Below are 13,401 nucleotides of genomic sequence, written 5' to 3'. Positions count from 1 at the left end.
AATAGGCTACTGTAGCCTGTAGTGACCACGCATCTACAAGCCTTCGTAACATTACCATACAAATCATTTTCTGAAAAATTGAAAATCTTTGACTGAAATATAGGAAATCTTATTGATCTAGGTGTGTCTGGATCTGTAAAAACATTGCAAATTAATCATAGACTGGAATGTTTTCATTTTGACTTAGAAATGGCAAACGGGTAGCCTCTACGTTCCTTGGATTTGTGTTTTATGTGTGGTGTTACCACATAAAAATAACCATGTCTTTCATTTTGTCTGTGTATTGCAACATCATCATCATCTGAATTACTGTGAAGCAACCTCTTGCACAAAAAGTCATGAAAGTGTATAGGCTAGGTCTACATTATCCAAAAAGTTAGACATCCGAGGATGCGGCTTAAAATTTTTTAAAAAAATAGACATCCGAGGATGCGGCACCAATAAAAATATAGGCTATACATTAGTTGCTGATTTTTATCTCTTCAAAACCTCAAACAATCATCGATTTGTTTGCGATTTTTAAAGACACGTCCTTTTCTTTTACGTTTGTAGAAACTCCTTCAATTTGGTCAACATTTCTCTCATTGCCTTTTCATTGGCAGTTTTTTATTTGGTGTCTGTTGTTGACAGTGATGGTATTTCGTTACCCATAACAGCCAATAATTTAAAATAAGTTAGTTGCCTCTGTCCCAACGTTTAGTTTAATCATAGAATACTAAAACATGGAGGTTTATCATACAATACTAAAACGTGGAGGTCTACAAAATACGTCTTAAGCAAAACAAAAAAGAGTAAATAATTTTATTTGAACGATGCTATTTTTTGAAAAAAGGGTTTGTCGACCAGTGTCTCATTACTATTTGCCATACTTTTGGCAGACTCCAAAACTATTTGATTTTACGTTTAAACCACAGCAGGATATATTATATTAAAAAACTTTATTGAATTATTTTTCGTGGTTTGAATGTGACGTAACCCCCTTGCAAAACAAGTCAAATAGTGCGTGTTTGAAGTCATTCTGATGGAAACCTGGGATTTGCACTGTACAATTCGTGTGCAATATCTATCAAGAAAATTGCTTTATATAATACAGTGATTCCTAATTTTTTTGTGGTTGCGTACCACTTGCAAGTAAAACAATTTCGACGTGTACCACCTAGTTGCGTGATACAAATAAGTTTGGGGGTATCTTTGTTTGTGACGTAATTTGGCGTTTTCAACATTTTACAATGTGGTCATGTAGACGTAGACCCCCTTGTTTTTACGCATTTCTCTAAATATTCGTGCAGAGAGTTTTTTCTGAAAGTTTGGCCTTTATATTTTTTGTTGTGAGTATCGCAAGTTATAAAGTGCGTGCTAAAGTGTCTACAAAAATTTTTAAGATATATCATGGGTGTACAGTTACCGTTATTTATATATACATAATGGAATACAGCTATATTTATTTAGGCCCAAGAGGTACATGCAAATGCTTGACAGATGATTAGTACTGTGAAGTTAACCACAAAGACTGACGACAATGGAGTGTGATAACTTGCAGGAGGCAGATGAAACACAGTTGGGCTGTGAGTCCAAACTCGTAGGTGAAAATTTTTCCAAGAAGCTTCGAAAATATCCAACATTTATACCTCATTTAGACCCAGGAGTAAAAACATGCAACAAAACAATGGACACTTCTACCAACGTGGGTGGAGATGTAACCAAAGGGAAGTCATTCTTTGGTTTTTATGTGGTTATTAAAGACTACTTTTTGTATTACATTGATGTTGAATGGATATTTTTATTGCTGCTGGGAATAATTATGGCTCTACTTAGTTTTGCTATGGATTATGCAATACAAAAGTGTCAAAAGGCACATTATTGGCTTTACCAGGAACTGAAAAGCTTTGTTGTTTTGCAATATTTGGCCTGGGTTTTTTTTCCAATGGTTTTTGTTGCATTTTCAGTTGGTTTTGTTCAAATAGTGTCTCCACAAGCAGTTGGCTCTGGAATTCCTGAAATGAAAACAATTTTGCGAGGTGTTGTTCTTCATGAATATCTCACTTTCAGGGTGTTGATGGCAAAAATGATAGGTTTAACCACCTCATTGGGAAGTCGGTTGCCAATTGGCAAAGAAGGCCCATTTGTGCATATTGCCAGCATTTGTGCCACATTACTTAATAAACTCTTTCGGTTTTTGCCAGATAATCAAGACAACAATTTCAGACAAAATGAAATGTTAGCTGCTGCTTGTGCTGTTGGAGTGGCTTGCAATTTTGCAGCTCCAATTGGTGGAGTATTATTCAGCATAGAAGTAACAGCAACATATTTTGCAGTTAGAAACTATTGGAGAGGTTTTTTTAGTGCTGTTTGTGGAGCACTTGCCTTTCGGCTACTTGCAGTGTGGAATGCAGAAGAGGAAACCATTACTGCCCTATTTAGAACAAACTTTCGAGTCGAATTTCCATTTGACTTGCAAGAATTGATTGCTTTTGGAACTATTGGAGTAGTTGCTGGATTTGCAAGTGCATTATTTGTGTATATACACCGGGGAATTGTCAATTTTTCTAGAAACCATAACTATGTAAAATCCTTTCTCCAAAAAAATAGATTTTTTTTTCCATTAATGGTGTCATTCTTTTATAGTTCATTAACTTATCCACAAGGGTTTGGCCAGTTTATGGCTGGGGAACTAACTCACACAGAGGCCCTGGACACATTATTTGATAATAAGACTTGGGCAAAACTAGGCTATATTGATGAATCTGTTTTATCTGGTGATGTCCAACAGGGATGGAAGCACCCCTCTGTTAACATTTTTGTCACATTGGTTGTATTTATTATAGTTCATTTTTGTATGACTGCTGTGGCAATAACTCTATCAATCCCTGCAGGTGTTTTTATGCCTGTATTTTTAATTGGGGCAGCATTTGGAAGACTGGTTGGTGAAAGTGTAGCAGCACTTTATCCTGATGGGTTTTACAGTGGAAATCACATGTTTCGAATAGTACCTGGAGGATATGCTGTTGTAGGTGCTGCAAGTCTGGCAGGTGGTGTGACACATACGATTTCGACATCAGTTATTGTGTTTGAATTAACTGGTCAAATATCACACATCCTTCCAGTTATGATTGCTGTGTTGATTTCCAATGCCATAGCGCAATCATTGCAACCATCTATATATGACAGTATCATACAAATTAAGCAACTACCTTACCTGCCAGATATTATTCCTGGAAAAAAACAACTCTATCAAACTTTTGTTAGAGATTTTATGGTAAAAAATATGAAGTATGTATGTTACACCTCAACATACAATGATTTGACAAATCTTTTACAGAATTGCAAATTAAAAACATTTCCCCTTGTGGATTCATCAACCTCTATGATTTTGATTGGATCAATTAGGCGATCTGTGCTTCAGTCTTTGTTACAATCCAAGCTAAAAAATCAAGTCAATCAAGATGTGAAATATACAAACACTAAGGACAAGGCTAAAAGAGAAAGTGCACATTCTGCTGAAGCTGGCTTGCGGAATTTAATGGGTCTCGGTGAATCTTTACCAAATTTGAATACCAGTTACTATTTACACGAACAGCTTGAAGACATGGTAAATTTTGACAACTGTGACATTGATCCTGCCCCATTTCAACTTGTAGAAAATACTACTCTTCGTAAAGTTCATTCTTTATTTTCCATGTTGGGTTTGAATCATGTATTTGTCACAAGTACTGGAAAGTTAGTTGGTGTTGTTTCGATAAAAGAATTGCAAAAGGCTATTGAAGGTGAAACAGGATCAAACAAAAGGTATCTAAAAAGCAAAAGGACTTTCCAGGTTGGATTTAACTGTACTTCCCAAGAATTGGTTTCCCTAACACAAAATGAAGAATCACCCAGTGAAAAGTAAAATAAACAGATTTTTCCCATGTTGTGATTTCCCATTTAATTATCCAGTGCTTTACAAGTTCTAGCTAAACAAGTGCTGTTGGCCCAAACTAATCTGTTACTGTGTGGTTTCAATCAAAACTCGTGTAAGTGCTTTGTATTTTTCTTATTTTACAAATATTTGTTGTAGATTTAGCGCAATAAAAATGTTTTGCCGTTAATAAATTCTTATTGTGATAATACCACAAAACACAGTCTTGCACCATTTGTTAAAGAACTATATGGGCATTAAAGTGAAGAAATCCTGTTTTCAAGGCCCTTCGCAATAAATGAATAAATAGGAAACATTATTCGCACCAACCCGAATATATTCGTGTGTAAGTAAGACGTGACCAATAGATCACCCGCACAATTAGTCTATTACTATGTTCCTTGACGAAAGATTGTTTTGCTTGGGCCCTTTTCAGCAACTAATTTTGGTGCTATTGTGTAGAGGAGAGATGGCATTTTTTGTTGCTCTTTTACCACAAATAATATCCAACCGGGTGATCAAATGTCCCCAGGGGCCAAAAATGCATTGGTCCGGTACCAATTTTGATCAGAATCACACGCGTTCACTTATATATCAGTAATAAATCCCCCCAAAAAATCAAAAGGTTTTTTAGGCTATCGGCATTAATATACTGTGACCCATGGAGATCTACTGCACTGGTAGCCTACTACTCAAAAGAGAAAAAAAATTATTGCAGTTTCATCGGACAAAACACAGCAAGGATCTGAGGAGCCTCCAGGAGGATCTTTTGTCCTATAGCAGTGATTCCCAACCTTTTTGTGGTTGCATACCACTTGGAGGTTAAACAATTTCGATGTGTACCCCCTAGTTGAGTTATTCAAAGTAACCTAGGGGATGAAGTTAACAAAACTTTGAACGCGGGTTACTCGGCCGCCTACGAGGTAGCAGCATGATTTTCATAGGCTGACCTTTCTAACGATACCAAAATTATAAAAAAAAGCATATTCATGATCGGTTATGAATATCATATGCGTATTATGGCATAACTCCAAGCAACGACGTTTGCCGCTGAAATCCTTTGCAACAAAAATATTCTTTCGCCTTCATTCTATCAAATAAAATGTTTTTTTGCACTCAACCCATTTCTATTTTACTGCTTGTATTGCAATATCATGACACTACAGTGATTTTTGTAACCTAGATTTTCCTATGTACTATCTGCATTAACAAAGCTTGCAAGTATTTGTCCACTATATTGCTACGAAATGCTTTTACCATTTTATTGCAAGTAGATGTCACACAATATTTAATTTCCAGGAAAGTGAATCACTATTCACTATGATTTTTTGTTGGTGGGCTACCATGTTGCTCTGTGTTAAAGATAAACACAAGGCAAATCGCAGAACACAGTACTGTCTTTCCCTGGAGCTCGTTATTTGCCATTGCAGCAACACTTTGTATTCTATGTGCTTATTTTGTGCAATTTGATTACTTTGCGTATACGTGCGCATCTGGGATTTTATTGAATACGTTTTCAAATTTCACCAAATAATACATGACTCCGAATCGTCAATTAATTATTTTTTATTGCGGGACTAACGGCTTCTTAATACCCGAAATCGAATTAACATCGGACGTGGATAATCCTATTTGTTGTCTGTGATAAGGGATACGGTATAACAATAATTTTAGATTTGTGGCTGTCATGTTTAATTCAAAAACGTAAACTTTTACATTAATTAATCAACTTGTCAATAGGAAAAATAACAGGAGAATTACATTTATACAGAATGGTGTTTTCAGTGAGCAATCACAGGGCTATCTCGCTGGTCGCGACGCATTCACTCAATGCACACATTTCTTTCACTATACCGGACAACGAGTCCGAAGAGCAGCACGTGACTGCTAGTCGCACGGCGCACCTATCGCCTCAACTTCGCAATAAGTGACCAGAAGCCACACGCTTGGTTGCTGAGCCTGAAGCCATGCATTGTGCAGTGGGTGAATTAAAAATCCACTTAGTGATTTACCCATTAGCTCATTTTGCACTGAAAATCTAAATGCGACCATTTTTTTTATTATTTTTCTCAGACCGCAGCTTGACATATCAATCACACATTTTCACTGCGTGTCAACAAATTGCCGTGTGGGAGATTCGTGATTACGGCCGAAACACGAATTACATTTCACATTGCAACACCTTTTCCCATAAAGCCCGTCACCTAGTGGACTGTATTAAATGCCAATCCTGGAATTACTAAAGACATGTTTGATTGTTTCACTGTTAATTCGAACTTTTGACAAAGCTATTATTATTTGTATATTATCCTCAAGTTCTCTGTCCTTGTTGTTATTCCAGCGCTTGAATAAAATGTCACTTGCTTCATTGCACAAAAACCGAAGCTGTTTGTCACGCAAATATATAAAAAAATAAAAATATCTGACAAGTCATATTATTCCGCGAAATTTATGTTGTAATTTAGGTCTAACACTTTTAACTGTTGTTTGTTCGAGTATGTCTACAGATTGCGACAACATTCTACATCAAACTTCAGTGCACGTTCAAATGCTACGGTACGACGATATATCGATTCATGAAGACGTTCGGCAGGATTAAAACTCAGCGTGCTAATCCATGACGCACGTACAACACCTGACATTCACCCAGAATACATTTCCGCACCGTGGGACTTCTGCAGGAACACTTTGTATTATTCTTCGTGCTTATTTTGTGCAATTTGATTACTTTGCGTCTACGTGCGCATCTGGGATTTTGCGTTAATCACTTCGTTCTCTTCGCCAGATGGGTTAATCTTGCACATATGTGCAAATCGGTTTTGGTTTTAATAATCACATTCTTATTAATCCTGTCAAATTCATTATTTTATGTAATCTCAATAACCGTATATATATCGATGGTCGTAAGCCAAAAGGAGAGGAAGCGAGAAAACGGACTAAGCGAGAGAACTAAGACAAAAGCAATTGAAGTATAACTCTCGTCGCGGCATTTAACCTTGTTTGTTTTGAACCAAGGTATGTTTGTTCAGCGTTTTATATTTTGATTAAAAGTCGCAAAGATAATTTTCTTGGCAGATGTTTTTAATAGTCTTAGGAGTCAGATACACGGCGTGTTCATTTCTCTGCAAACGGTCCCTGCACCTTCAATTACAACATTGCCGATAAGTTTTTCCAAATGGTTGTTTTTTATTTAATCCATCAACGTAAAAACGAAAACATCAGAAAGTGAGTTAACATACACACCAAGCTGCAACAAGTTATATGTCTTAAAATAGATAGCTGGATCAAGACCAAGTCTCTACGTAACATACAAAGTGACATGTTTCGTGACACGCAATGTGACACGTAATGTGGCATACTGAAATTTGGTGACATGCATAGTGACATGCTCGGGTTTGTTGACACATGTCACGTAGTCATAAAAATGGTGGCAAGTCCGCCTCCCGTTTCGTGTTCATATCAGGGAAATCCCCGGAGTCGTGCTCGATTACTCCAGTTTTTTTTTTCGCCGAAATGAAAAAGCCGTGTGTGCCAGACTGTTCTGTGTCGTGCCAAACTGTGTTCGTGTGCAAAAGGGCCTTAAAAAAATATTGCAATCAAGATTAAGAAGAGATATTAGACTATAGTTGCCAAGAAGAGAAGGGTCTGATTTTTTAAAAATCATTTTTACCTACATAGTTAATACTTAATAACCAACACAAAATACATCTTCATTAGTTTCCATGTCACGTTTTGACATACAAGAATTAAACGTTCCCCTCCAATTTATCCACTTCGTTTAAGTGTTAAAGAGAGAGACTCGAGAAAAGTCTTACCTTTCGTCTATGCTAAGGTCTAACCATGGTGTACTCTAAAAAAACTGTACAACAAAACATCGCCGTACTTCAGAAAGAAGGGTAGGAAATATTTAATATTTTTAATTATTAGAATCAATATAGTACTAACTTTAACATACTTAAAATTCACTCTACCCATGTTTCAAGTAATTCGAAAATATTGTAATTCGAAAGTTTCCTATCTCTTCATATGCAAAAAGCTGCATTTGATCTCCTGGAAATCATGCGTGACGGAGACAATCAGGATTCAGGAGGAGCTGTTGCACTACCATAAGAGCACTACCATATATATATATATATATATATATATATACTATGGTCTAACCATGTAAATATTTTTTCCAGTTGGCAGATTTTAGCTTTTGATGAGTAAGTTTGTCTCCTGTTGGACATGTTGAGACAACTACTGTCACCACAAAGAAATACCTTGGACAATGGAAAGTTGGTTCTTATACAAGATACCACAGATGCTCCAGATTTAAGTTTGTTTTTTTCCTTCATACATCACAAGGTGAATAGTCACAGCAATGTCCATGTATGTTTGTTTGAACAACCAAAACAAGATTTTGTTACTGTGATTGATGCAACAAATGTGGTTGTAAAGGAGTTTTTTGCCCCATGCTACACTAAGTTACATGTTGATGATTTTGTGGCAACTGTATGTGATATTGAACAAACTTCAAAACATTGTGTTTTTATTGATTCCTTAAACCCATGGATGCAAAAATCTTCTGCCCTGGCAGTGTTTCAAAGTTTGTGTAAACTAAAGCATTGCACACACATCACAGAGATTGTAGCAGTTATTCACACAGATCTCCTATCACCATTCACTTCCTTACAACTTGCAAAAATGGCTGATATAAGTCTAACTTTATCAAAGATGCCAAATGTTTGTTTGAGCGAAGATGTTGTTCATTGTAATGGAAGGATTGTAAAATCATCAAAAAAGGTGACATTGACTGAAGAAATATTTGCTGTATTAACAGACTTTAGCCTACAGATAAATATCTGCAATCTAACAAATGAAGTTTCCTCAAAAATGCAGGAATCAATCCCAAATAAAATTGCTTGTTTTGAAACCTCAAGAAAACAGGCGGAAGACATCCAGAAAAGTTTATTAGTGTTGCCTTACAAAAAAACAAAACAAAATGGAAACATACTTTATGAAGCATGCTCCGAAGATGATTTGGATTATGCAGATCCTGATGAAGATTTAGAATTTTAATGGCTGGTTTGAACAACGGCTGAAATCAGATGCTTAGCAATTCGTGATTTTACCTTGCTGTACGTCACACATCAGTATTTCTATTGTAGTAAGTTTTGCTGGTGGAAAATGCTGTTTTTGAACGGCAAATTTAAGCATGTTTCGGACAGTTGTCCATCTGTGCTGAGTGAAGGAGTTAATTAAGCAACAAAGAATTCGGGCAGATTTTGTGGAAAATGTATCATAAAAATGCTCACTGATTTACAACTTTACATTAGCCCCACATCTTATCCAATTAGGTGCAATTACTTTAGGTGGAAGAAACTTTGTTGGTCAGGAAATGCCTTTGTCGTGCATAACAGGGCAAAATTATGTTTAACAATGCAATTGGTTAGGCATGGGTGCCAAGTTTAAATGAACACAAATGTACGAACTGTTGCTATTTTAAGCATGTTTTGGGAATTTTTTGTGTGGTTTTCTGGAAATTAGATGTCTTATAATTGTTTTTGCAGCCTCCCTAAGATGTTTGTACCTCCCATAGGAAATGAAGTCTCCCGATGAGCATTTGCTGTGTACCATGTTATTGCAGATGCAATCGATTTTTTTCTATAGAGCTATAGTAGTCCCCCTTCAGAAGTCACAGGCCCCAGCAATTGTTTTTGGCAAACAAGTGAAACTGCCGCCACAGGTCCATGTAGGCAGATTACCTCTGAACCTCATTTTATAGGATTTAATTGTAAGATAGGGCCTTCAGGTTGTAATTACAGAAAATTTGGTCAAATTTGTTGCTATGGAAACTAAATTCGTCCAAAGCCTTGGGCACCAACAACATTAAAACAACACACAATTTGGGATCCCAGACCAGTGTTTCCCAAACTGTGGGTCGCAACTATAGTGTGTTTCGCATGAGTACAACATGGTAGTTAGCAACTAATTTTGGTGCTATTGTGCAGAGGAGAGATGGGCCTAGCATAAAGCCACCATAGAAACGATTAATTTTTCTGTAAAATCCAACATTTGTTGGTGCTCTTTTGCACCAAATAATGTCCAACCGGGAGAGGGGGGGAACAAATGCCCCCAGGGGGAAAAAATGGGTGAGTCCAAAACTCTCTCGAAAGAGAAGATACAGTAACTTGTACGCAAGTTGTTGTGCGGAAAACCTTAAGGTGAGTACAAAGGTGACTCACAGTTTCATCTCGTTCTTGAAGTTTGACATTCAGTGTAATTAAATGTTTCGTTACGTCCACAAAAAAGCTAAATCCGGGAGCCAAGCAGGTTCTGATAGTTCTTTCATTGGTTCCTCCTTTACACAAAACAAATGTGCAACCTCCTTTCAAAGAGAGAAAAGAGCCGACCATCGACTTAGCCACCTCACATCTCTGTGATAAATGATATCTGCCAAGCAACAACTGTTGAAACTGGCGGTGTCGCAAAGCTCTTAACGAATGACATTAATTGCTTTTTGTCACTGGTTTTATGAATTGATCAGATTTAAAATCTTTTGCACAGAGAGCCTGTTGGTGGATAATGCAGTGCAATTTAATACAGCTGCCCCTTCCTCGCTGACTTTGCTAAAGATCCACTTCGTAGCAGTCATGACAGGTGTACCATCAGTGACAAGTTGGGCGCATACAAGTGCTTCGACTTTCAGTAATAAAGTATTATAGCTGGGACTAATTTTCCAGAAAAAGGCGAAATGAGCGTCATCTTATACAAGCACAGATAAATTTTGCAACGAATGTAAAATGCCGTGGCGGGGCCACATTTGTCCCGCGGGCCAAGTTTTGGACACCCCTGTATTAGAAGGTTGAATACAGCGGACCTAGCGGACCTAGCGGACCTAGCGGACCTAGCGCACCTAGCGGACCTAGCGCACCTAGCGCACCTGTAGTATTAGAAGGTTGCCCATAAAATGCTCTCCTATGCTTAGGTCACATCACACCTATGTTCTTGTATTATAGGCCTATTACTTCGAGCGGTTCGTGATATCACGTGACATCATTGACCAACCAGCTCTCAGTACGGAGAACTTTTTAAAGCCCAGTTTAGACCGATAAATTCATTCTATTTGCTGCCATTCAATTTGCTAACATCCTAACAACGTTGTATTGAAAGTTGTAATGTACCGTCGTAATGAAGAAGATAACAGAAATGAATACAATTATTCGGGAAGAGATCTTGGTTCTGGGTGCTTTATAGAACGGGGTAGAAGCAGGTTCAACCATCGAAGAGACTCAATAACCGCTCAGGCCATCGAGACACTGTTAAATATCTCTGAGACCCTTAGAGTTATTTACAGTCTATAGACTTCGGGGTGGAAGATGCTAAAGAACCGTCACACCTGGCATCTTCCATCTCGACTTCTGTCGGTTGCGTCAGTTCGTAACGTCGGTAGAGCAAGGCTTTTTTAGTTGATTACGTGAGTTTCCGCCGAAGGGTTGCGTTCCAGCATAAGGAAAGAATCTAATGTGGCAGTTGGCACGTTACCAGGCCGTGCGGATTTTACATTGTAAATCGCAACTGCAACAATCCGATTTAATTCGATTTATTTGTTAATAATTCGGCGGTTAGTTTTGTTGGTATTGCTAGGATAAGTTTATTCTATTTAAATAAGGTGGAGCCGTGTAGGAAATTAGTTTTGAATCGTTCTTGTTTTGTTTTATCTGCTTGCGCTGTTCAGTTTACGAGTTTGTAACAAACCTAGCTGAAATAAGAGTCTGATACAGGTATAAACATGGTGCTGATGATGCGACTCTCGCACAAAGCCCAATGAACCAACTTCTTGGTCTTGCTGCTACTTAACCGACTTCGAACATGTTTTTTTGCGCAAATTATCAAACAAAGTTTGAATTTGCCTCTCTTAATCATGAAGAAGTTGGATGGTAGTCCATACAACTATCAGAAGCTACTGAACGCAAGGATTGACTGACGCTAGGAATTTATAACGTGCATCTGGAGTAATTATACCTTTAATGTTCTTGCCAGCACCTAGTATTTCTGCTGTAGTGTGCGAGCTGTACTTTTGTGTTTCTATACTTTTCCGTGATTTCTGTTCCTAGCTTTAATTTAACTCCCTTAAAACCTGAATTCCGTCAAAGCATGGAACAGCATATACTTTGCCTCGACCATGTATACCTGCAGCTGTCATCTTTCTGTACCTTGTGGGGAATTCGGCTTGTCATAATTCAAAACCGTTTGATATATTTTTCAAGCTTGGTCTTTTGAAACTGCGTAATCGCAACAATTATCTCTTTGTTTCTGCATCGTCTTTGATACTGTAGCAACACGCATGTTTCCCTACGTAATTCTTCACACATTTGGGACACAGACGGTGTTATAGGCTTTCCGGCAGAACTCGCACAGTCTTCTGGCATCCGGCTCGACGACAAACCTTTTTTCTTTATTGTAACTTGTTAAATACCCGTTCGCACGTTTCGTTGTCTCAGTTCGTTGTCATTCTCCGGTATTTTTACTCTGCCACCCAACTAGTCTCGGTCACCTAACCAACAACTGGCACACGGTAGAAGTTACTCTCTCATCAGTCACTAACGCGCTTGGAACAAATTTAACTTTACGCCGCCTGGCATTGCAAACGTGTGTTTCCATTAATAAATAAGTCTGCCACGGAGTTTCAAACACAGAGCTTCAATTATAGCAGCCAACTGGGAATCATTTTGTAAGCTGCAATACTCTTTCCACAAATAAACAGATCACGGTGTTCGGTGTCAGATCTCTGTTTTGGTCTCGGACCGAACTTTGCTCCAAGACCAACGGTGTCGGGACCTGCTGCCAACATGATGTCGGAAGCTTGAAGTCAGGTCTTTGGCGGTGGAAGTCCGTCAAAAATCGCCAATGCGACCCTTTAACCTGAGTTCCGTAGATACAACTTTGACCAATCAGATTAATTCGACGAAATCAGGTAACTCTAAAAAACTTAGTTATTGAAGTGAATTTTGCACCGGAAGTGCAAAAGTTTGGCACCGAATATGGGATTAAAAATACTTGTTTTGGTAAATGTTCGTTGTACCTTGAAAATATAATAAATACGCATAATTATTAAAGATGGTTATAGGCCTTGTGGCCAGCCTATACGCGCGTTCAGGGCTCTATGACGTCATAGCCGGTGACCTGCAGTTAAGTTCATTTCGCTGGGAAACTTGAAAACTGTTGGGATTTTAACTTATACCGCGTTCATCTGCATGCTCCAGGAAAGCTCTGTGCAAAATTAAAAAAAATCCTGCGGCCCGGAAAGGTTTCAAATGTTCGCCTATATCAGGGGTTCTGTTTTAATGCATTAGGGGTCCATGAAACGAAATACAATTATTCCGAAAATCCACGTATTTTCCTCTGTCCATAAGGTTGCACTGTCCACGAATTTTAATTTTTCGACATGTGCAATGTGTTTCTTGCAAAGGGGTCCATGGCTTTTCAAAGAATGTTTTAGGGGTTCGTGATCCAAAAAAGGT

General features: G+C 37.9%; 2 protein-coding genes across 5 annotated transcripts; both read left to right on the top strand.

The window, feature by feature from the left end:
* The first annotated feature begins 1,250 nt into the window (after nucleotides 1-1,250).
* Nucleotides 1,251-6,001, top strand: LOC145887748 (chloride channel protein 2-like). Of its 4 annotated transcripts, none has more exons than XM_082978958.1 (2): nucleotides 1,251-3,029; nucleotides 3,105-6,001. In XM_082978958.1, the coding sequence occupies exons 1-2, from the start codon at nucleotides 1,520-1,522 to the stop codon at nucleotides 3,884-3,886; spliced, it is 2,292 nt and encodes a 763-aa protein (XP_082835084.1). In that variant the 5' UTR covers nucleotides 1,251-1,519; the 3' UTR covers nucleotides 3,887-6,001. The 4 variants fall into 4 exon arrangements, with proteins under 4 accessions (XP_082835084.1, XP_082835085.1, XP_082835082.1 ...); XM_082978959.1 differs by having other exon boundaries at nucleotides 1,251-1,579; nucleotides 1,638-6,000; XM_082978956.1 differs by having other exon boundaries at nucleotides 1,251-1,583; nucleotides 1,638-6,000.
* A 1,507-nt stretch (nucleotides 6,002-7,508) lies between these two features.
* On the top strand, nucleotides 7,509-9,657 carry LOC145909727 (uncharacterized). The gene is made up of 2 exons (XM_082997083.1): nucleotides 7,509-7,791; nucleotides 8,077-9,657. The coding sequence occupies exon 2, from the start codon at nucleotides 8,123-8,125 to the stop codon at nucleotides 8,954-8,956; it is 834 nt and encodes a 277-aa protein (XP_082853209.1). The 5' UTR covers nucleotides 7,509-7,791; nucleotides 8,077-8,122; the 3' UTR covers nucleotides 8,957-9,657.
* The last annotated feature ends 3,744 nt before the right edge of the window (nucleotides 9,658-13,401 follow it).

The sequence above is a fragment of the Ascidia mentula genome, chromosome 1 (genome assembly GCF_947561715.1).
Source record: "Ascidia mentula chromosome 1, kaAscMent1.1, whole genome shotgun sequence".
In the NCBI taxonomy this organism is placed as follows: Eukaryota; Metazoa; Chordata; class Ascidiacea; order Phlebobranchia; family Ascidiidae; genus Ascidia; species Ascidia mentula.
This window is presented reverse-complemented; position numbering and strand designations above follow the sequence as displayed.